This window comes from Mangifera indica, chromosome 3, assembly GCF_011075055.1.
Source record: "Mangifera indica cultivar Alphonso chromosome 3, CATAS_Mindica_2.1, whole genome shotgun sequence".
Lineage (NCBI taxonomy): Eukaryota > Viridiplantae > Streptophyta > Magnoliopsida > Sapindales > Anacardiaceae > Mangifera > Mangifera indica.
In genome coordinates, this window is record NC_058139.1 from 5,308,833 (window position 1) to 5,332,160 (window position 23,328).

Sequence of the window (23,328 nt, forward strand, 5' to 3'; positions counted from 1 at the left end):
TTCAAAATATATATACATAGTTTTATTATAAATACGATTTTTGTTTTTTATTTCCCAGAAAATATTTTTTGACAAAGATGATTCACCAACATATTTCATACAAGAAGTGAATTGAGGCTTCTCTTGTTATATGTCAAAGAGAGGCCACAAAACACTCAAAATAAGTTCTAGAGACTTATATCCCCTACACTTATGTGAATATACATATCCAAATGAAATTAAAATATACAACAAACAATCTGAACATAAATTAATCAACAAATGAACCTGAGCCTTTAATTTTTCTGATTCTTAAGTAACCACTAATTCAGTATAGCAATGACTCAAAGAAGATGTCATCCCCTGGTTCATCCTTGGCCCTCGACATCAAATTGTCTGACGCTTGTGTCTCATTTACGGAATTTCCGAACCTCGAAAATCCAAAACCTCCGGGAGCTTGCAACATTTCAAGGGTGAAGTGTGGTTGGACTTCCGATGATGGTTGCCTTAAATTGCTAAGGGGGTTGTTGATGGAGTTATTAGAATGATGGTTCGCAGCTTGAACCCTTATCGGCATGGCCGCAATTTTGTTACCGTTGTCGGGCAATGACGGCCGCCTGCTGCTGCTGCGAGCGGCTGGAACATCGTGGTTGTGCTTCCCTACATAGGCTGTGATCACTGCTCTAAGATCATGAGATGCTCTCTCAACATGCTTTCTCACTGGACATCCTGGATGTGTACATTTGTAGTAGTTCCTGAAAGTTAGATAGTTTATTAGGCAACAATAAATTACTTAAGCCATAAAAAAACATTTTGTTAAATAATGGAATTGATATTAATTTTACCTTGGATTTGGATTTCCTTTAACAACTTTCTGTCCATATTTCCTCCATCTATATCCATCGTCAAGAATATCAATGTCACTCGTTGTTTGGACCACACATCTAGGCTCTCTCACCGTTCTACTTCCAGGAGCTGAAATGCCTTCATTTTCAATCTCAGTTTTGCTGAATTTAATCAATGAAATTAAGATTTAATAAGCACATCAAATAACACTAATCTCAAATAAGTTCACCACATGATTAATTAATTCTCAAATTACCATCTTTTGGCCTCAAGTTCATATTCCTCAAACTCATCTCCTTCTGGTTTACTCTTCTGCGACCCTCGATCAAAATCTTCATCGCCGACAGTTATCGAAGAATTCTCCGGGGTTGCAGAAGAGTCCATTTTTCCACTGCCATGTGTGGCAAATGACGGATCCGGGGCATCACCAGGAGGTTGAACTGCGTTAGAACTAAACGATGAAGATGATGATCGCCTTGTGGATTGAGGCTTCGGATGATTGTGACCACCCCTATAAACAGTCTCAATTATTTGTCCATCTAAAGATCTTTCAACCTTCTTCTTTGTGGGACAATTGGGATAAGTGCACTTGTAATAACTTCTTGGATTTTCACTTCCCTTCACTTGTTTTTGCCCATATTTCCTCCAATTGTATCCATCATCAGATTTTCTACTCTCCCTCTGCTGACGATAGTTTCCGTATTCTGATTGGAACCCATTGTTGCTTTGATTGCTGTTGGTTTGAAGAGATCCAATCTCAGGGTCATGGTAGCTCCGTTGTTGTTTTGGTGGTGGTGCCTGTGAAAAAGAGCAAATTTAAGACCAAAAAATACACACCAAAAAAAAAAAAAAAGCCAGAGAAAATTCAATTTATGTTACATACAGTTGTAACAGTGATGGCAGAAGATTGAAACATGGTTGAGTTGGGTTTGAATGATTGGGTCTGGAAAGAGAAATCAGGGAAGTTTTTGTCTTCCTGTTTGACACCTTGCTGATTGTTTCCAGAATTTGTCTTCCAATTGAAGGCTTGAGATGGAAATGATCCTGTTGTTGGAGATGGCAAAACCTGTATACATAAACCAAAATATGCCATTGAAGTTAACAAATCATCACAAGCTTCAATCAGACATACCCAAAATAATGAATAAGTAACCCACAAAACAGAATCTTATAATCAAAGTATACATATGTTCATGAAGTCAATCAAGTCTTCACCTATTTCAAAGATAACCCAAAAAAAAAAAGGTTCATTTCTTATAAAATTACATAAACTCAAAAGCCAAACACAACTAAAACATATTCATATATAAAATTGTTCGAAAAATAATATATAATTCTAGCGGAGAAAGAATTGGACTTGGGTTAAGATAAAAGGAAATTTTAAACATTACGTTTGAGAAAAACTGACAGGAAAACGAGTCATTCTCAAAAAACTAAAACAGAAAGAAATAATACAAATAAATAAATAAAAGAGGATAGCTCATGAGATTAGTAATATTACGAGTAAAATTATCTCCTGCCGTAAAAATTTCAACTTACGTTAGCTGTGTTTGACAAGACGGGGGAGTCCAAGAGCTCAGCAAGGCTGACGCCGGCAGGAATGGAGAAGAAAGAAGAGGGAGAAAAAATGGAAGGTGGGGAGATTGGGAGAGAAGGTGGCTGAATAGACTTGAATTTAGGGACACCAGAGCCATTTCTATCCGATAAGCCACCAGTGCAACTAAGTTCATCATAGTTATCATGATCGGGAGATTTTGGAGAGGCGAGAAGATCAGTGAAATAAGTGGTGGACATGAAGGGATGTTCGGAGAGAGTGAAGTTGGAAGAATTGGCAATAGTATCTAAGCTTCCAGAAGCAGACGCCATGAAAGGAGTTTTTTTCTCTGAAGGCGCTGAGTTGAGTTTTGGGTTGCGTTCAAATTAAAATGAAGAAGATGGTTACGTAATGAAGCAGATATAAATTTATTTAGTGAATTATTTAAATAATAGAAATGAGATTTAGGAGGGGTCGGTCGGGGAGGCTAATGAAGTTTGACCGTTGAAAAATGGGGGGTTAATGGACATTTTGAGTCAAAATCGTGGGTTTGACTAAGTGGCGGCTGACTCACCTCTCAATCAAAAACTCAGATATCTTTTTGTTGGCACACGTAATATACTTTATTAGCGGAGAGCTCCCCTTTTGCACCTCCTAGAATTTGGACGGCTATTGAAATTCTTTAAAATATTTTAATTTTTATTTAATTTTGTTGAAAATTAAAATATGATTTACATAATATTTAAAATAAAAAATTACAAAAAACAAAATTTAATTATTTATAAATAAAATTATACATCCAAAAAATGTTTTGAAATTCTCATGTAAAATTGAAGTTGTTTTTACAATTCAGTTTATACTTTTGTGATTTTTTTCCCAGTGGATATGGAAAGTGGCAGAGCATCTGGAAGAGTAAGATGGAGGAGGAGACCGAAGAAGTAAAAACGTGTGAATTATGACTAGGGGTTGTTTCTTGAAGTGTACGCCGTCCCACCTATTTTTGGAAATATTAAGATTTTTTTTCAGAGCGGGACCCATGATTTCCATGCTAACCCATTTTATATTTTTTTTTTCACAGCGATTACCAAAAACTATAAAATAAAAACCAACATTATATTATTAATTTTCAGATGTTCCATCATTGAACAATTATTAAATTTTGGACAAAACCTCTTCCGAATTAAAAAAAAAAAAAGAATTTCGATATTTAAATTAGATGTTGTTGATTTATTTGATGGTATATGGTGGCGACATGTAATTCACTTGTCTTACTCTCTAGAACCAGTAATTTTCAACATAGTCCATCAAGCTGATACAACAAGAAAAAATGAGCTTGACTTGAGCTTTTTGGATGAAGAAATCCCGTTCGAATTGTTTTTAAATTAATCTAAAATTGAATTGGGTTTTATTTGGTTGATTAATATTTATCATTAAGTCTAACTCATATAGAATCATAAGTTGATCCAACATTTTAAAATCTAACTCTCTAATCCTTAATTGGGTTTTTGTTTTATTTGGATGTTGAAAAATATTTTTATTTGAGTGAATTTTTAATAGATTTGTTTGTTTGATTGAATATTTGATTGAGGTTGTCGATAGTAACAAGAAATTATTATGATATTGTTCATGGTGACAACAATGATAATAATGGTATTGACTATAGTAGTTTTTTTAATTTAGAAGAGTTTCTTTAAACCTTGAAAAATGTAAAGAGAATAGTTGCAAAGAAATGTTTAAAATATGAGAAAAATTTATTTTGGTTTTATTTCAACAAAAATTTGGACAAAAGAGTCTAACCGGGAAAAAATTTCTTGTGTGTGAGTGATGAATATGTCACTTAATCACAAACCCATGACTTTTTTCGTGGAATACGATTCTATGGTTTAGTCACAAATTTCTGTGACTCAACAATCTTGTGACATTGAATACGATTATAGAAGGGTGACTAGAAGCTCTGAAGCTTTGAGGATGGAGGACTAGATGTATCTTTGAAGGATTGTTTGTTTTCAGAGATGGTTTCAGAAAGTCTTATCTACGATAAGTCATATTCTGGTCATCACAAGCCCTCGAGACAGAAGGACCAAGAGGCACTACTTCCATTCCAGAGGTAAAATTCTCATGTCAAAACCTTCCAATTTTGATGGACAATACCCTATTTTTGGCTGAGAATTTTCAGCACTGTATGGTGATGGTATTGTTGCTGAATTTATTAGATAAATTGTAAAATAACCATTACATAATTTTAATATTATTATGAGGACATTTTTTACTTTAAGGGTAAGAACTGTCGTTCCGACAGAAACATTTTTTCTTTTATTTTAGAGTTAGAAAGATATATATTTTAACATTTAAAAAAACTAAACAATTGTAATATTTTAGAGGACTTTTTGTTATTTAATTAAATTGCAAGGGGGTTAATGTACTAACTATTTATTTTATAATATTAAAACATCACAAATTTCAACTTTAACACTCTTCACATTGAAGGAGTCCAGCTGAAATTGTGCCAATTTGTTCACAAAAAAGCAACAGATAAATAGGCAATTTCCATTTTACTACGCAGCCTCAACCAGCCTAGTTAAATAATCCAACTACCCACTTTTTAAATATAAATTAAGCCTGTCAACACATAAAGACTAAACTCAGTTGAAATTTTGAAGGTCTAATTCATTCATTCTACTTCTTAGTCCAAGAAACAAGAAAAAACTCCAACATTTTCAAGATATATTTTTTAATCTTCAGCTGAATCTGTCAAAAATTGTTCCATAATACAACTTATATATTCTTTGACCTCTTAGGAAAACACAAGAGAAAGAAGAAACATCAATTTTCATACATAACATAAGATTGTGCCTAATTTTTGTGGAAGCCGGAATAGCTAACAATTATGACATCTTAACATATGGAAGTTCTCATATAAACAATTACGAAGATATTTCTGATAAGGCTACAAGGATGCACCTAGAATAATGCTTTGTCTCTCCAGTGAAACACACAACCACGGGCTTCCATGTAACCCAGGAACGATTGATGAAGTAATGGTTTAAAGGAAGCATGGAGCTTCACTTTATTCAACCTTCGACAGGCCAATAGAGCAGCAGCCAGGCCATTTGGAGTCACACCCGCCAAATGCAATATAGCCATGTTCTGTAGGTGGTTGATGTTAGCTAGTGTTACGAGTCCAGCATCTGTTACTGAACAATACGACAAGTTTATCTGCAATAAAAGAAATGCAATGCTATAATCAATTCTTTTATCCGCTTTAATTATTGAATACACAAGATAAAGGGAAGAGCAAACCTGTTTCAAGTTTAGGGAATATAGAGCGAGTGGAAGCATTGCATTATCATTAATGTTGAAGCACTTCTTAATGTCCAGCACTGTAAGTTGCCTACATCCCATGGATATGGCTGAAAGGCCCACCGATGAGATATGAGTGCATCCCCGAATTTCAAGAACTTTTAAATTTGAACATTTAGACAATGATGTTAAAGAGGCATCGGTAATTCTGTCATTATAAGCTATATTGACCTCCTCAAGTGAAGAACAACCATGGGAAATGGCTGCTATGCCCATGTCGGTTATTCCTGTCGAACTATATAAAATAACAACTATAAGATCATTTCAGAAATAAATAATATCTGGCATATGCAGTTATGGAGAAAATGTAGAAGAAAAATGCCAAAACATTCCAACAAATATTAGCCAACAGTGCAGGAAAGAGGACGAAGTATACAAACCTGTACAAGTCAAGCACCTTTAGCTTTGAACAACCTCTACCAACATATGTGAGTCCAGCATCAGTTATGTTTGAGCAAATCCCTAGTTTTAAGATCAAAATTTTTGAACATTTTGAGATGGACTTTAAACCTGCAGAAATATTACAAATGTCATTAATAGAACGCCTAATTCCTAGAGATGAAAGGTTGTGACCAAAGAAAACCTTCATCATCGATTCCATTATCTGTGACATCCAATTCCTCTAAATAGTGGCAACGCTGTCCAATCAACGTAAAGGCTTCCTTTGAAACTGAGCTACAACACTCCATCCTCAGAGAAGTGAGTGAGGTGCAAGAATTTGTAATGTCATCAATGGAGACATATGTTATCTCACGGCAGCATGTTATGTCTAACTTCCTCAATTCTTTATGTGATCGCACAAGAAAAGAGAGCTGGTCATCAGTTAATCCTGAGCACGCTCTTAAACTCAATTCTTTGAGTGGAGCACACCAATTTCCAATAGTTGTTATCCCAGAACAAGTGAAAGAACAACCATCTAACTTAACCGACTGCAATGCAGGGAAATTTTGCAGACATTTTGAGAGATCAGCAGTGAACTGTAATATCATTAAAGATGCATAGAATGAGATCAAGAACACTTGTAATAATATGGAAATGACTATAGAAGTCTCATACTTACTGTCAAGCTGTAAGCTAAAGTAAGCTGCTGTAGGGAAGCAGCACCATTCGTCAGACAAGAAAAACCAACATGACTTATGTTTTCACATTTAGCCATATTCAGAACCTGTAAATTTCGAGAATTGAAGAATTTTGATAGCAAAAAGTGTCAATATAGTTTTATCTCAAAACAGACCTAACTAATGATTCAATTTTCTACTGTATATACTTTAATTAACAAAAATGAAACGTAAGTATGCCTTTAGGGACTTGCAACTTTGCTCAAGTGTAGCAAGGCCGTCATCATCGATAGTGTGGCATCCCTCAAGAATCAAATCTTCAAGATATTGTAGTTGCATGACTGACCGGAGACAATGCTCTGTGATCTGCAATTCAAAAAAAAAAAAAATGAACTTTCAAGTTTCCACTTGATCAAATGCCCACTAACTGGAAAGAGTAAAAATAAGGATAAATTAATTAGTTCCTCAGCTTGCACTAAATAAAAGCTATACTGTTGTATTATATAGATTGCTAACTATAAGAATTCTCTTTCTAGCCTATCCCATAGTTGAACTTTATGCTTCGTTTCATTATTTAAGTGTCATTGGCTTTTGTTCCAAAATGTGGCTCCCATAACCATGGCACTTCTTGAATAAAGATTTGTCAACTCTGTCATTTACCCTACCACTCTAAAGCACTGAAAAACGATATTATATGATCATGACCTGAACAATAAAAAATTATGTCTAAATTCAAAAAAGAAATGATGAAAGTCCCCTGATCAAATCTTAGAATGTAAAAAGAAATTAATGCTTGAGACAGATTTTAAAGAAACTATCCAGCAAAATCTACTTTTCCAAAACTGCAATGTCACAGCAAAGAAACCAAGCCCAAGATCAGCCCATGTTAGATAAAAAGAATTAGATTAAGAAGTAAACTCTATAAACAACAACAAACAGTTCACATTACATATCAGAGAAAATTATGTAAAACCGAAATCCAAAACTCAAATTCAACTTTAATATTCTGCATCTCAATCCCTGTTGAAACTTGACTTGTTCACTCAGTTTAGTTAGTCTAAGATAAAATGAATCATTGTGAAATCAGATAGCGGAAAACATCAATTAGATGGATAGGATTCATGAACATAAAATTCCTCAGAGCAAAACAAATACATTTCATTGAATTAAAAGGTATTATTAATGAAAATAGAGTAATTGACCATTCAATCAAATACCAAACACTTAAAGCAATATATTTCTTAATCAGTTCATTAGCTAGATATTACTGTGAATCAAAAAGCAATTAACACTAGACAAAATGAAGCACACTCTTCTCGTTTCATTCTCTTAACTTTCCCAGGCACCAAACAGAAAAACAAAAACCAGAAACAGGAAAGAGAAAAGACTAAATTCTGTTACCGGTAAGTGAGAGAGATCCAAAGTCCTAATCTCTTTGCACTTCAGAGCAACCAAACCCACCCCCAAATCACCAATACGCAAGCACCATTTCAAAGAAAGTAACTTCAGCTTTCTACAACCAATGGCTACGCGTGCAATCCCCATATCAGTTATTAACTTACACCTTGCCAACCACAACCTCTCCAAATTCTTAGCTTCCGCAATTGCTACAGCCGCAACATCTCCCACTTCTGACATATTCGACAAGTCTAGTTCAACCAAATTGACACAATTTACACACAAACTCGATAACCCCACTTCACTAAACAACCTAGATCTCGAAAGGTTCACGGAGCTCAAAGTGTACTTCCATGTTGATGAGGATGAAACAATATTCAATGCATTATCATCAACTTGTGCACAAAGCGAGAGATCAAGTTGTGCAACGAAAGGGTATCGAAACGAGGTTCTTTGTAAGAGTTGAGCGCAGAGAGGCTTGAGAGTTCTTCGGTGACGAGACTCGATGAAGTAAAAGGCTTTGCAAGTGAGAGAGAATGACTTGTTAGCAAAAGGGTGAGTTTTCAGTTGGTCAAGAATGGTGAAAATGATCTCGTCTGGGAGCATATCAAAGGGGCTATTATTGTGAGGTTGAGGCATTTTGGTTGGTTTTTTTCATGGAGATTCATGAAATGAGTTTGAGTTATCAGGAGGAAGATTTAGTTTGGATAATGGGGATCTGAAGATTCTGATGTAATTGACGTAACGGTTAACAGAAAACAGTGGGCGAGTTGGTTAGGTTGATCAATAATGAAGAAGACGACTTTGTATGTCAAATTACACTACTAGACTCCTCTTTTGGAATTTATAAACAATTTCCATCACAAAATTCCCCTTTTTTTTTTTAATTATTGTTTGATAATAACAATTAGTTAAGAGATTAAAGTCTTATAATATATTAAAAAAAAGAGGGAGGGTATTTTAGGGAAAACAGATTTAGAAAACGGAAGAGAAAATATATATATACAAACAACAGACGACACAGAAGGAACGATGCTACTTGGGGAAGTATCATATGAGGAAGGACAAATTAAGTGCACATGGTACGGCATTAATAATCACTATACTCTGTCTTTTCTCTCACCACGCGCTCAGAGGAGTCTTAAAATCACGCACCAATAAAGGTTCACAATTCGTGACTGGCTCAAACAACTGTCACTTTAGTTTTCCATCCCTGAAAATAATTTGAAAGGAATACCGGTCCTCCTCATTAAATGTAGAATACAAAATCCTATTCTCTCCAAAATAATAATAATAATAAAAAAAATATCCCTCCAGCTATTTAAATCATCAGATTGACTGGAATGATAAATTATACAACTATAGGAAGTGCATTCGTAGGATTAACAATATTCTTATATATGTCAATGCAGCATTTGTTCTGAAACCTCCATGTAAATTGAAAAATCAAATGTATTGGAAAACCAGGATCTACATAACTACAATGTTAAAAAAATCTAGTAAAATTACATAGCCTTGCTAAAATTATGGGACGAAATGAAAGCAGCGGAACAGGAAATGGATTCATCATTTTTTGGCAAAGGTGATAGCCATGGGATTCTGAGGGGTGATTTTGAATCCCTGAAGGGCCTGCATGGCCATGGAAGATTGAACATCATCTTCGAACTCTACGAAAGCAATACCTGGCTTTGCTTCAATCATTCGGACTTCTCTGAATCCTGGATATTGCTGGAAAAGCATTTCAAGCATAGAGCCAGTGGTTTCGTGGGGCAAATTCTGTATGAAGAGTATATTGTTTGGTGCAACAGATTCTTGTGAACCTGCATTTCTGAAAGAGGCCTGCAAGAAGCACACAAAATCTATGATAAGCAAAATCTTTAAAGGAGCATATTAAATAATGCACAAATTCTCCCTTCAAAATCTGAATATTACAAGCATGGGTGATGTATTACTAGCAAGTTCCAAGTGAAATCTATGGTCTATCATTCCAGCATATGACATCTAAAGCTTATTGGTACATCCAAAACTGATCTGATAACCAACTTTTTATAGATACTCATGTGAGATGGTTTTATTATTGTCAATAGAATTCTAAAAGCCATAATATTCCAACGACCATCTCAGACACATGCACATAGAAGTATACATGGACTATGAATGATATCATTAAGCATAAAAAGAATAAACTTACAGCTGGGCCACCATTCCTTTCAGCACCTGCACCATTAGCGATACCAGATTGCTGTGCTTCTTCAGCGCGTCTCTTTCGTTCAGCTGCAGATATAACTTATATCAAGGAAATTTCACAGATATTTATCCTTTCACTATAAGCGAGTATAACAAGTATGTGTTTTGCCATAATAAAGATATAGGGAACCACTTAGTTTGAGGTGCAATTTAAAAGATAATAGTATTTTGTAAACTATACTGTTCAAACACATTTTTTGGACCATGTAAATGTCTATGAACCATGATAAAGATTTTCTGAATAAGGAATGATTGAATTGTCCTATAAGAGAATGACGCCATAACAAAAGAAAGCCCGTTGAAGCCTCTTTGATGCACATTGCCATATAATTAATTAGGGACCATGGCCGACCAAGCATTGTAATTTGACTGAATATCAGAAATCTCAAAAGAAGCCTAACACATCTTGTTCTAACAACCATAATCCAAATTCAAGTCAATCCATTCATGTATCAGTTTAGCTAGAAGTCTAAGGCTTAAATACAGAGTTAAACCACCATACATTTTTACTTGGCTACTTGAGAGAAAGATATTATTGAACTTTAAATAATGAATAACATTTGATATATCACTGAAAAGTGTTAGCACTATAGAAAATAGCATATCATGTTATACATACCCTTCTCTTCTTGCTTCTTCTTTTTCTCTCTTGGGACAAAGCTTCCATCTGCTTTAGCAACACAGTCTGACTTTGTTTTGGCATATTGAATTCTCTGCACCACATTTCATTCACAATGTCAACTTCAAATGTCAAGTTCAGAAAACTTCTGCACATCACAATTACAGCATAAAACACCCACTACTGCTGCAAAGATGCCTTGGAAGATAAAGGCACCAATCTTTAATTTAAAACCCGTTGAATGGGCTGATACAACAAAAATAACAAAAATTATTCATTCATTTAGTTCAGAATTCATAAAGTGCAGGTCATGCACAACAAATGAAGTCAAAAGATTCCACAATGTAGAACACCACATGATGCACGATTATGGGGTTATCTAATAAAAATATCATTCTGTTATATGAATGACGCAAATGAAGGATTGCCCTTACAGATGAATGCATATGTAGTGTCTCAAGCTTATCTAGAAATAATTCTCCCTGTCTGGTTGGTTATCAGGTAGGTGCAAATGCGTCTATAAAGTTCAAAAAGACACGAGTGATCAAGAGTTTTCAAGAATCACAGGTTTCCAATTGCCTAATGAATTACTCTCATTAACTTATTTTGTATAGATCAGTGCTCTTAACATAACTGACTGTGCTACTATGTTCAAGCTCTTTTCCTTATACTTCCACAATGTCAGCTCCTAGCAGTAGTACTTGCAAGAGTTGGGAAAAGGCTTGGCATGAATGGCTGCCATTACAATAAATCAAGTAATTAATTCCTAGAAAACTCTGACTTGCTTCTAAATCATTGAGTTTGGTAAGATCCACAAGAAGAAGAATCACAAGATACCAAATGTTTACTCCTATCAATTTTATGTAAAGACACCATTCCAAATTGCATTATAATTCCAAATTGTTGGCCATGCAAACTAAAATGAATTCTATTTACAAACACTGAATTAAGTAATTTCCTGCAGATAGTTCTCCAAATTGTAACAAAAAAATCACTGCATAAGTCTTTGGACAATGGGAGCTTGATAGCTCCTAGAGAACCCAATGCAATTTTAACAGGAGCAAGTACAATAATTCAAAGTGGAAAACTGAAGTGATCAAAGTAAGAGGATTACAATCACCGACCAACATCCTCTCACAGTCTTAATTAATAATGAAACATACACGACTGGGACAAAAGACATGGTTAAACCTAATTTCAACATGAAAGAATCTAACAAGCACATTCACAAACCAGACATGAATACGATAGTAGATATAAAGCGCATAAGCAAATGGGATTACTAAAACGCACCATAGGCTTATCATAAAAGGGAAAATTTTGCATTTGCCGCACTGCATTACTTGCTGCTGTCACTTCACTAAACACAACCCAAGCTTGTCCACGAAGCTTCGGCGTCTTCAAAGCAACAACATCCAAAATCCTTCCATATTGCGAGAACAAACAATAAAGGGACCTCTTCAGTTCTATCAAATCACAAAACAAGAATATATCATCAACACCATAATAACTTAAACCCTAAATTATAAACCCACATACATGTTCTGTTTTCTACCCTAATTTCTTCCACATCACCAACCATTCATGACTATGCTCAAATCACTACAAAACTGAGAAAATTCCACACAAAATTTCTCAAATAATGCATTAAAAAATTAATTAAAAAACTGAAACCCTAAAAGCGAAAAATCTAAGTTAAGGTTATTAAACCCGAAAGTTTAAAGTGACTTCTTTAAGAAGCAAAAGAGATCCAAAACATGATTTTTAAGATTTTATATTCTCTTGTAGTTCTGGTTGTACTCTTTTTCCCTTCTATAAACAAAAAGAAAAAGGAAGAAAAAAAAAAAAAGAAGAAGAAGGAGAAGAGAGGAAAAATTACCTTCTTTCTTGATCTTTTCGTTGAGATTTTTAATGTAAATAGATTGATTGGGAGGAATGTCTCCAGTAATCAATGCCATTTTTTACAGCTTAAAACCCCCACGAAACCAGAGCCAGAGAAGTAGAAATTTTTGTGCTGAGGGAGGGAGGAAGCGAGAGAAATGGAGAAATTTTGGCTTTGAACCAGACCGAGCCCTAGCCTAAAGTGTTTAGCAGAATTTTTTGGGCTTTTCGTTACAAGTCTGGGCCATATTGTGATTATGGGTTCATTTTTATGTCATAAGGTAATGCCAAGTACCTTAGACTTCATAAGCGCACAAAAGAAGAATAGTTTTCGTGGTTTGATATTACATTTTACTTGATTTGTGTATTAATAATTGTTTTTTTATGATTTTTTTGTCTTATAAAGTTTTCAAAAAGTTAGGTTTCAAGGTTGATTTGTTGAGTTTTTGTGTGATGTCTTTAAATTAATTAGCGTTTTAGTTATTGGTAGTGTTTGAAGAGGTGTAAATTCAAATTAAATTGAATAATAAAAACTAACTCGAACTCGACCCAAATATGGAATAGCTAACTTATGCTTAAACTCAATTTACTTGATTAGTTGTTTTGTTCATTAATGAAACTGTCAGAAAGTCATTAGAGAAGAAGAATAATAATTATTGGAGATGGTAATGAAAAATAAAGTTGTTTATAAATTTCTCAAATTGAATCAAAGTGTTCTTCAAGCCAAACCAAACCAGAACATAATTTATAAGTAGTTTAGCTTGGTTTTACGTTTTGGACCATTTTTAACACACATGGAGCGGATATTAGGAGGAAACTAAATTGCAAGCAAAAGTTTATGTTTGTTGATACATGTCTTGGTTTATTCTTGAACTTGTACAGGCACCTTGAGATACACTAGAGTATTGGCACATTCATGGCTTCTATGGTAAATTATAAAGCTTCTGCGCTATGGGTCACACATGTTTAGTCGTCTTTAAAATTTCTGTGTTTAACAATTATTATGATTCATGTTTGCAGATTGTTATAGAGGATTAATTATGGATTTTTATAGCACCTCACTTACAAAAGCTAACGTTAGCTAAAAAAGGAAGGATAGATATACGGTATTCATATATTATATAATTGCAACCTAAAAATCTGAAAGGACTCAGTAATTAGATATAATGAAATTTTAACAATTAATCCTATTAATAGAATATCATCAGCAACATTACAAGGTCTTCCTTAGATTTCTCCTACCTACAAATCACACAAAAATTTCTAATTCTCTTTGGGTGGCACACAAGAAAAATAAGCTCAGTGACTTATTTTGTTAAGGAATTTTTCACCCATTTCTATTCTTAGCATTTTCATGCTCATCTTGGGATCAACTCTCTCTCCCTCTCAATCCTCCGGCCTGTTGGAAGCTCCAGAAACCCTAAATCATTCTCATTGAAACTATTTGTTGTTGTTATTAATTTTCACATTTCATGAGTTTCAATGAATGGGCACATTCCAGCGTCAAGATTTCTTATTGTTCTTGTTTTGATCATACCATTCTGGGAAATTTCATTTGGTGCATCAGATATTGATCTGCTATTAAAATTCAAGGAATCTCTTAAAGATACAAGTGCTCTCGATGATTGGAATCCTGAAATAAATCCTTGTACTTGGGATTATGCAAATTGGAATGGAGTTCTTTGTTCGAATGGGAGTTTATGGGGGTTAAAACTTGAGCATATGGGGCTAAAAGGATTGATAGATGTTGATTCTCTTGGTTTAATAAGTTCCTTACGTATTTTCAGTGTTATGAACAATAAATTTGACGGTCCATTGCCTAATGTGAAAAGAATGAGCTCATTGAAAGCTTTGTATTTATCGAATAATAGATTTTCTGGGGCCATTCCGGATGATGCATTTGCGGGCATGCCTATGTTGAAGAAATTATATTTGGCAAACAATCAGCTGTCTGGCCGGATTCCTTCATCGATTGCCCTCTTGCCTAAACTTATGGAATTGAGGCTTGAAGAGAATCTGTTTGAGGGAAAAGTTCCCGATTTGAACCAGAAAAGTTTACATACGATAAATTTATCCAACAACGAATTGGAAGGTGAAATCCCTGCCAGCCTAAGCAAAATGGATCCGGAATCATTTTCAGGTAAATTTGTACTTAGCTCAACTTTATACCTGTCCTTCTTGATTTTGACCTTTCATTTTGCTCGATATGATATTTCTAGAATCTGATTGATATTAATCGGGGCAATGCAGGCAACAAAAAGTTATGTGGGCAGCCTCTTGAGGCGTGCCAGCCACCCTCTCCATCCCCATCGCCGCTGCCCGGGCAGGCGGGGGTTAGCCAGAAGAATGCATCTGTTTTAAAACTTGTGTTAATTTTGTTAGTTGTAGCGATAGTATTGATGCTTATAGCTGCGTGGGCGGTCATATTCTACCGCAAAAGCCAAAAAGCACAAATGGATCGAGCTTCATCCTTGGAAGATTTAGGCAAGATGGGCAGCGCAAGTTCATTTGGAAACGAAAAGGTAGCAGTTAAGCCCCCTCCTCAGGCAGTGGAGCCGCCTCCAAAGAAATCTGAAAACGGGAAGCTTATATTTCTAAGAGAAGATCTACAGAAGTTTGATCTACAAGACATGCTTAAATCCTCTGCAGAAGTTTTGGGAAGTGGGACTTTTGGTGCTTCATACAAGACGGGTGTATTTGGAGTGACGTATGTTGTGAAGAGATATAAGCAAATGAGCAAGTTTGGAAGAGAGGATTTTCATGATCACATGAGACGAATAGGGAGATTGAGTCATCCAAATTTATTGCCTCTAACAGCTTATTACTATAGGAAAGAGGAGAAACTCTTGATTTATGAGTTTGTGGAGAATGGTAGCTTGGCCAATAAACTTCATGGTAATTAGCATGTTTTTACTAACTTCATTCTTGTCAATTGCTATAAAGGAAAATTATGTGTATCTAAGCAGTATTGCTTGATAATTATATGTGCAATTACAATGCTTAAACTTAGCTTGTTGGGTAACTTTTTTCTTTGCAGCCAAACAGAAAACGAACCAACGAGGGCTTGATTGGCCAAGCCGCTTGAAGATCATAAAAGGCGTGGTGAAGGGATTGTGCTACCTTCACAATGAACTCCATAACCCAATTTTACCTTATGGTCATCTAAAATCATCCAATGTGCTTCTAGGCAAGTCCTTTAAGCCTCTTTTGACAGATTATGCTTTGAGACCTGTGATCAACCCCGACAGCGCTCATAAATACATGATCGCCTACAAATCCCCGGAGTATGCAAGAACTGGTCACATTTCAAAAAGGTCTGATGTATGGAGCCTTGGAATATTGATTCTTGAGGTGCTCACAGGTAAGTTTCCTGAAAACTATCTTCTTACACAGTATGATAGTGAGACAAGTTTGTCAACTTGGGTCAATCAAATGGCAAAAGAGAAACGATTGAGCGAAGTGTTTGATAAAGAGATGGGCGACGTGAAGAATAACAAGAGTGAAATGATAAATCTTTTGAAGATTGGATTGAGTTGTTGTGAAGAGGATGCTGAAACAAGGATGACATTACAGGAGGCTGCTGAGAAGATTGAAGAGATAAAAGAGGATGGAAAAATGAATTTGTTTAGGAGCAATGTGATGCCTGAGGAAGAATCATCTTTCTTAAATGGCTAATTGCGAAGAATGTAAAAATATTTTGACATTATGAACAAACTGATTGCAGCTTCAGATTATCAAAAGATGATTAATATCGTACTATTCCGGACGAAACATGAAGCTGGAACTTAAGGGAAAGGTTGTATTTGTGGTTGGCCTGTGTAAAGTTGTATGCATGGCTTCATATATATAATAATATGCAACTTTATATACAAATAATGATAAATCATTATGTGATTGGGTATTATTTTATTTCTAATTTAAAGCTACCTAATCATATGGTGACATATAATTATTTATATATAAAATTATGTATATTATTTATATACATATTACTGTTCATAATTAGAGGGAAGATATACCTTCTGTATTCAATTTTTATGCTCAACCTGCAAATGGCTTTATTCATCAGCATCAGCCTTAGTTGGCAAACAAAAAAGATTTTTGCAAATCAGTAACCAAGCAGTGCACATGCAGGTTAATTCAAACATTATAACTAGTATTAGAGAAGTTTGTCAGTGTCTGGTTCTTACAAAATGTAAGAAATTATGCATTCTAATAGTTTTTGTTAATTTGGATAAACAACTCTAATGGAATTTTCATTGATTTACTGATAAACTAAGTGTATGCCCTTTCTTATCTAAAGACTAAATGAACATGATCGTTGTATTTTACCTAAAAGCATAAGTATAATCTATATATTTATTTTTTTGTTTCATTGTCTAATTGTAAGGTTGAATTTGTTTGTTCTTATTGGTGTTTTTTTTTGACATGTCCTTAATGACGTTAATTTTATAATTCATAACCTCGTGTAATTATGTATAAATTCTCATATATCATAATCATAATTCAACCCAAATATCCGTCAGAGTATCAATGTAAATAAAAATTTAAAACAATAAAACTATATATATTTATTTTGAGTACATAAATAAATATATATTTAATATATATCATCATATGATTGAATAATTTTAAATTAAAGATAAAATAATATTTAATTATATGATGACATATATAAATATATATTTATTTGTATATTTCAGATATGTACGTATATTATTACTCAATCTAAATTCTCTACTTATTTGGAAGTCTAGCCTATAAATTTGATGTCGAAACACTCCTTCGATCAAGTTCTCTTGTCGAAATCCTTTTTTGGTTGTCAAAATTCACAAAAACAACGGTTTGGTAAGTTTTTGATTGGGTATGAAATAATGACATCGTGTAATATGTACCTTTTTTTATATATTTTTGAATTAAATAATCGTTAGAATGAACATTCATCTTACTAAATGATTGTTTACTATTTACATTTTATCTGACGTAATATATTATTTTATTCGTTTACCTAATATGTTATTGTTCATCAACTTATTTTGCATATTCTTTAAACTTCATTTCAATTAACTTAAATAAGTAAATATCAATAACCCATACTTCATGTAAAATTATAGAAATGATCTTGTGACGCACCTGTTAATGTTACAAGAGATATTTTAATCGTTATCCAATAAATGAATCATGATGGTTTGAACCCTTTGACAACATAGACACATATATGCAACCCCATTAAGTGCAAAGTAGAAATGTCGCTTTTGTGACATGCAACAAGCAGAGATCTTGAACATCCATGAAGAAAGATAAAATATTTATAAAGTCTTTCCTGCACTTTAAAAATTATGGACAATTGTTGTGCGTTCAAATTTGGTTTTAGAAAAATATACAAAAATTGCATCAAAGGGGGTGTCTAGCCATTGCACAGCTAGTAACTAGTATGTGAATAATAACTAGATACATCAATTACTCGTAAGATAAACTAAATTGTAAGTAAAATTCTTTCTATTTAGAAACAATAAGAAAAATGACTTTTGACGATTTCAATTATTTTCATAATATCCTCGTATATTATTTTTATCTTTTATCTTTATCCCTAATCATCATGAGATTTATTTTTTATTTATACTATGTCTAGATTCTAAGTACTAGGATTAGGTATATATCTAAACATGTAATTACATAATTAAGATTAACTCTTTAATACATAATTATACAGAGGAAAAGGGACAAAATTTTTATATTTCATACTGATAATATGTCAAAATTTCTCATTAATAATATATAATAATAAATATAGGTTTCCGAGCAACATATTGGATTAGTTTAAAACCTTATCCTGTTCTTGTTTCTTGTGTTCGATCACACCATAATGAAATACTTTTATACAAATTATTTTATCATTTGGGAAAATTTGAAGGATTTTTTTTTAAAATAGTGACAAAAACAACTAATTAAGATAAAAATAATTGAAGACTAAATATCAACAGATGGTTCATTAATTATTTTTTTAAAATAAGCGAGCAGAAATAGAAAATACATTTAAAAAAAAAAAATAAAGTAAAGATAAATTAGATTTTGTTTTTTCAATAACTGCCTTAATTCTCCAAAAGTACTCAAGAGTCAAAATTCATATCATTTTCTACTATTTATTGAGCACACTTCACCTTATAATAAAAATAGTATGATTAGATATGGAGAAAATTGTGGGTTTTTTCTTTATTTTTTATTATTTTTCTTCTTCTTTTCTAGCTTTTCTATTTTTACATGGGAGACAACTTTCATTTCAACTCTATTTCTTAGGATAGCTTCAGATTAAAGAACCAAAAATAGAAAAAGGGCGATAAATTCTGAACAGAAATGGAGATAATCAAAGGTGATGGTGAAAGTGATGATCTTTGTTCTGTTTTCAACCCTCTCTTAGCCTCCTTGTTTGCAGATAAACAACAAATAGTGTGGAAAAATTAAAATAATTGTACCATAACAAAATTCAGACTGAAACTGGACAATTTTTCGACGTTGGTTCGTTCGATTTTTCAAAACTAACATCACTTTCCCAAGTTATAGGAAGAAAGAATACAATGTGGCCTCCAAAGGGACATTGTACGACGAAGAAATGTAGTGGAAATGGGCTAGTTGCAGTTGCTATAGACAAGGACAAAGGAAGCCAATATGCTATAAAATGGGCACTTGATAATCTTCTCACCAAGGGCCAAACTGTTATATTAATCCATGTTCTCCATAGACCATCGTCCTCTCATCAAAGTAACTCTTTCCATCCTCTTAATTCTCTTTTTTCGCCTTGCAACATTTGTTCTGAATGTAATTTGGTGCAGTAGATTGATTTGTTACGATGTTTTCAGCTAACATGTTTCTCCTTTTTTTCCTTTTGAGCGCATGCAGGCCATAGCTTTAGACAAGTTCATGATGTAAATTCATCAACACCTCATAAACTTCAACTTGAGAGGCAAAGCAAAGATCTCTTCCTCACTTTTCATTGCTACTGTACGCGGAAAGATGTAGGTTTCTGAAACAAAATTTGCCAAATTAGTTGGTTTTAATTATCATTTCAATCTCTGTCTTCTCAAATAGTTGTTGTTCTTGTGCCAGATAAATTGCTTGGATGTGTCACTGGAGGGCCCGGAAATTGCAAAAACAATAACAGAATATGTTACTTATAGTGCAATTGAGAATCTGGTTCTTGGTGCCCCTTCTCGGCATGGATTTATGAAGTACTGAAATTTCTTGATAATCATTTGTTGAAAACTTGTTTATCTATTAGAACATACTTTGATTGTTTTTGTGGTTCAGAAAATTCAAGGCTGATGTTCCTATGATTGCGTCGAAAGCAGCACCGGATTTTTGTAATGTATATGTCATTGGCAAGGGGAAAATTTCTTCAAAACGAAATGCTTCTCGTCCAGCCCCATTCATCTCCCCACTATTGCATCAACTAGAAGCTCAGAATGATCATTCTGATGCACATTCTGTTAAGAGTTTAAAAGGTTTGTTTCTGTAATTCTCTTCATTCTCTAGCTTAAGTTCTAACAATCTAATTAGTCTTAATCTACTGCAGACAGGACAGCCTCCAGGCCTCGTGACTCACCTGAAGAGTCTATCAAGTAAGCTTTAATACATTTTAGTTATAATAAAATTATGAGTTCCTATTTGAATATATAAATAGGTACACATTTGATATATATTATCGTGTGATTGAGTGATTTTGAATTAAGGATAAAGTAATTTTTAAGGCTAACATGCCAAAAACAGGTCACCTTTTATGAGAGGAAGAATGCAAAGAAGGTCGTTTCAGGCCTTCTTAGAGCCAGACAGCGATATATCATTCATTAGCTCTGGCAGGCCAAGCACTGAGCATAGCTTACCGATGGCCTATGATTTCATTGATGTAAGCCAACCGGCAAGGCTATCAGCCAGCTCAGAACTTGGCTATGGATCACAGAGTTTGGGAATTAAATTTAATGACAGAATTTCGCACGAATTCTCTTCAATTTCACAGGAATGCTCGGAAAGTGGAACATCATGCTCATTCTCATCCCAGAACTTGGTAAGCCTTAAATTTGAATCTTCGACAAGTGAACCCACAGGCATACTTGGTAAGCTCTATGAATGTATTGCAATCTTACAGGATGAAGTGGAAGCTGAAATGAGGCGGTTAAAGCTGGAGCTAAAACAAACAATGGATATGTACAGTACGGCCTGCAAAGAAGCTCTTCTATCAAAACAACAAGTAGTCCAAACGTTTTTTTCCAAATGCTTCTTAAGATAAATTTCAAGAGACGATCAAGGCTAAATTATATTGATATGGTTGCTGCAGGCAATGGAGCTCCAACGGTGGAGACTTGAAGAGGAGCGAAGATTGGAAGAGGTACGGCTTGCAGAGGAAACTGCTTTGTCACTTGCAGAGAAAGAGAAAGTTAGGTGCAAGTCTGCAGAGGAAGCGGCAGAAGCAGCGAAAAGAATTGCAGAGTTGGAAGCGCAAAGAAGATTGAATTTCGAGATGAAAGCTATGCTGGATCAAGAGGGCGCAATTGATCTCAGATATAGGAGATACACTATAGATGAAATAGAAACAGCAACAGAATCCTTCTCCGAACATCTTAAGATTGGCGAAGGAGGCTATGGCCCTGTATATAAGGGCTATCTTGATCACACCCCAGTTGCAGTCAAGGTTCTACGCCCTGATGCCGCTCAAGGAAGGTCACAGTTTCAACAAGAGGTTAGACAAAAGCTTACTAATTGCATATATAGGTAAGGCTGAGGTTTATTTTTCTAATCATCTCCTTCATTACCCGAATGCAGATTGAAATTCTTAGCTGCATAAGGCATCCGAATATGGTGCTCCTTCTAGGAGCCTGCCCAGAGTATGGCATAATTGTATACGAGTACATGGCCAATGGAAGCTTAGAGGATTGCCTCTTCCACCAAGGAGATAAGCAACCGATTTCCTGGCAAATCAGGTTCCGAATTGCAGCAGAGATTGCCACAGGCTTACTCTTTCTGCATCAAACCAAACCCGAGCCATTAGTCCACCGCGACCTCAAGCCTGGCAACATATTGCTAGATCAAAACTATGTTAGTAAAATTGGCGATGTTGGATTAGCCAGGCTTGTACCAGCCGTTGCCGAGAATGTAACACAATACCGAATGACAGCAACAGCTGGGACATTCTGTTATATTGATCCTGAGTACCAGCAAACCGGAATGCTGGGTGTAAAATCAGATGTTTATTCACTAGGAGTGATGCTTTTGCAACTGGTAACGGGTAAGCCCCCAATGGGATTGACACACTATGTTGAAACAGCTATTGAGAATGGAACGTTAAGCAAAATGTTGGATCCGTCTGTGGCTGATTGGCCGATGGAAGAAACCCTTTCCTTTGCAAAGCTAGCATTGCAATGTGCAGAGCTTAGAAGAAAAGACAGGCCAGATCTTGGCAAGGTTGTGTTGCCGGAGCTGAACACACTGAGAGAATTTGCTGAAGAAAATATGAACTCCTTACCGTTGGAAGGTGACATATTAATAGTGACACAGGTGAAAATTAAGCCACTAACTTTATTTTTAGTTTCTGTGAAACCTTTGACAAACTGCTGGCAATTTTCCTTCAGGATGAAGTCCCAAAAAGCCAATCAAGCACATCGTCAGACATGGAAAAACCACCAGGTATATTGCATTTGAGTAACATCATCTTAGTACAAAGAAAACTAATACACAAAATCTAATAAAGTATGATCTTGAAGGAATATTCTCACCAGAATATTTTCTCTTTTTTATTCGCAGAATCAACAGAAGAAGCATCTGATGGAGGAGACTAAGAGAAGCTCGGTGTTACATTGATGGAGCAAAGGCTAAATGTATCTTGAGAGTTGAAGAGTAATTTTTCATGTATATATTCAGCATGTTGTAGATATGTAGGAAGCATGATGAATGTCCACCATGCTTAGGATACTCAGCAAAAGCAAATAGTGCCATCTACGTATTCAAGAACCTTGCTCACAAATGCGGCTATTATAGTGTCAAATTAAGAATTTTGTATCATTTTTAATATGCTATATATAAGTTTTTTTTTTATAATATTGTTAAAACATTATAGACAAGTTTTTTTAAATATATTTCTTGCATTTTTTAAAATATATTTTATTGATAACAAACTATAAATAAATTATATAAAATAATATTATATGCAAATTCTTCAAAAAAACAATAATATATGCCTAACAAATAGAGACCCATCATTCTTTACAATATAATTCAAAGATAATTGGAAAATTAGATATGAACAAAGGTTAGTACTTTCCAATCATTTTAAAAATTTATCAACAAAAACTACCATTACCATTTCATCTTCAATCATATCTAGATATTACTCTTTCTCCTCATTACATTGCTTCCAC

The 23,328-nt window shown here is 34.4% G+C and overlaps 5 protein-coding genes across 6 annotated transcripts; 2 read left to right on the plus strand and 3 right to left on the minus strand.

The window, feature by feature from the left end:
- On the minus strand, positions 1 to 2,767 carry LOC123210570 (probable WRKY transcription factor 26). The gene is made up of 5 exons (XM_044629011.1): positions 2,365 to 2,767; positions 1,709 to 1,891; positions 1,082 to 1,623; positions 825 to 986; positions 1 to 734 (listed from the first exon to the last, which is right to left on the minus strand). Exons 1-5 carry the CDS (start codon positions 2,689 to 2,691, stop codon positions 308 to 310), a joined length of 1,641 nt encoding a protein of 546 aa, XP_044484946.1. The 5' UTR covers positions 2,692 to 2,767; the 3' UTR covers positions 1 to 307.
- Positions 2,768 to 5,073: 2,306 nt separating this feature from the next.
- Positions 5,074 to 8,998, minus strand: LOC123212358 (F-box/LRR-repeat protein 3-like). The gene is made up of 7 exons (XM_044631463.1): positions 8,179 to 8,998; positions 7,018 to 7,143; positions 6,780 to 6,884; positions 6,303 to 6,696; positions 6,100 to 6,229; positions 5,660 to 5,954; positions 5,074 to 5,575 (listed from the first exon to the last, which is right to left on the minus strand). The coding sequence occupies exons 1-7, from the start codon at positions 8,812 to 8,814 to the stop codon at positions 5,321 to 5,323; spliced, it is 1,941 nt and encodes a 646-aa protein (XP_044487398.1). The 5' UTR covers positions 8,815 to 8,998; the 3' UTR covers positions 5,074 to 5,320.
- Positions 8,999 to 9,552: 554 nt separating this feature from the next.
- LOC123212359 (U2 small nuclear ribonucleoprotein B'' 2-like) lies at positions 9,553 to 13,100 on the minus strand. The gene is made up of 5 exons (XM_044631464.1): positions 12,921 to 13,100; positions 12,335 to 12,507; positions 11,042 to 11,135; positions 10,367 to 10,449; positions 9,553 to 10,014 (listed from the first exon to the last, which is right to left on the minus strand). The coding sequence occupies exons 1-5, from the start codon at positions 12,997 to 12,999 to the stop codon at positions 9,742 to 9,744; spliced, it is 702 nt and encodes a 233-aa protein (XP_044487399.1). The 5' UTR covers positions 13,000 to 13,100; the 3' UTR covers positions 9,553 to 9,741.
- A 1,304-nt stretch (positions 13,101 to 14,404) lies between these two features.
- Positions 14,405 to 16,705, plus strand: LOC123210880 (pollen receptor-like kinase 4). The gene is made up of 3 exons (XM_044629369.1): positions 14,405 to 15,062; positions 15,173 to 15,817; positions 15,960 to 16,705. Exons 1-3 carry the CDS (start codon positions 14,405 to 14,407, stop codon positions 16,595 to 16,597), a joined length of 1,941 nt encoding a protein of 646 aa, XP_044485304.1. The 3' UTR covers positions 16,598 to 16,705.
- A 2,555-nt stretch (positions 16,706 to 19,260) lies between these two features.
- LOC123212213 (U-box domain-containing protein 35-like) lies at positions 19,261 to 22,946 on the plus strand. 2 transcript variants are annotated; one of them, XM_044631290.1, is made up of 11 exons: positions 19,261 to 19,681; positions 19,820 to 19,935; positions 20,027 to 20,148; positions 20,228 to 20,421; positions 20,493 to 20,538; positions 20,687 to 20,981; positions 21,063 to 21,164; positions 21,252 to 21,653; positions 21,737 to 22,468; positions 22,543 to 22,597; positions 22,715 to 22,946. In XM_044631290.1, the coding sequence occupies exons 1-11, from the start codon at positions 19,498 to 19,500 to the stop codon at positions 22,747 to 22,749; spliced, it is 2,283 nt and encodes a 760-aa protein (XP_044487225.1). In that variant the 5' UTR covers positions 19,261 to 19,497; the 3' UTR covers positions 22,750 to 22,946. The 2 variants fall into 2 exon arrangements, with proteins under 2 accessions (XP_044487225.1, XP_044487224.1); XM_044631289.1 differs by having other exon boundaries at positions 20,687 to 21,164.
- Positions 22,947 to 23,328: the final 382 nt, after the last annotated feature.

Bases quoted from the DNA above. Each gene is read 5' to 3' on its own strand.
- LOC123210570 (XM_044629011.1), bottom strand. From the start codon at position 2,691: ATGGCGTCTGCTTCTGGAAGCTTAGATACTATTGCCAATTCTTCCAAC. The intron at 1,624-1,708 runs GTATGTAACATA...TCTTTTTCACAG, and splicing joins CTGCCATCACTGTTACAACT to GCACCACCACCAAAACAACA. The intron at 987-1,081 runs GTAATTTGAGAA...GATTAAATTCAG, and splicing joins GAACTTGAGGCCAAAAGATG to CAAAACTGAGATTGAAAATG.
- LOC123212358 (XM_044631463.1), bottom strand. From the start codon at position 8,814: ATGCCTCAACCTCACAATAATAGCCCCTTTGATATGCTCCCAGACGAG. The intron at 6,885-7,017 runs GCATACTTACGT...CGAAATTTACAG, and splicing joins AAAGTTGCAAGTCCCTAAAG to GTTCTGAATATGGCTAAATG. The intron at 5,955-6,099 runs GTTTGTATACTT...TATTTTATATAG, and splicing joins AAGGTGCTTGACTTGTACAG to TTCGACAGGAATAACCGACA.
- LOC123212359 (XM_044631464.1), bottom strand. From the start codon at position 12,999: ATGGCATTGATTACTGGAGACATTCCTCCCAATCAATCTATTTACATT. The intron at 11,136-12,334 runs GTGCGTTTTAGT...AATGTGGTGCAG, and splicing joins CCTTTTATGATAAGCCTATG to AGAATTCAATATGCCAAAAC. The intron at 10,015-10,366 runs GTAAGTTTATTC...TGCTTCTTGCAG, and splicing joins AAAGGAATGGTGGCCCAGCT to GCCTCTTTCAGAAATGCAGG.
- LOC123210880 (XM_044629369.1), top strand. From the start codon at position 14,405: ATGAATGGGCACATTCCAGCGTCAAGATTTCTTATTGTTCTTGTTTTG. The intron at 15,063-15,172 runs GTAAATTTGTAC...GGGGCAATGCAG, and splicing joins GGATCCGGAATCATTTTCAG to GCAACAAAAAGTTATGTGGG. The intron at 15,818-15,959 runs GTAATTAGCATG...TTTTCTTTGCAG, and splicing joins CTTGGCCAATAAACTTCATG to CCAAACAGAAAACGAACCAA.
- LOC123212213 (XM_044631289.1), top strand. From the start codon at position 19,498: ATGTGGCCTCCAAAGGGACATTGTACGACGAAGAAATGTAGTGGAAAT. The intron at 19,682-19,819 runs GTAACTCTTTCC...GAGCGCATGCAG, and splicing joins ACCATCGTCCTCTCATCAAA to GCCATAGCTTTAGACAAGTT. The intron at 20,422-20,492 runs GTTTGTTTCTGT...AATCTACTGCAG, and splicing joins TTCTGTTAAGAGTTTAAAAG to ACAGGACAGCCTCCAGGCCT.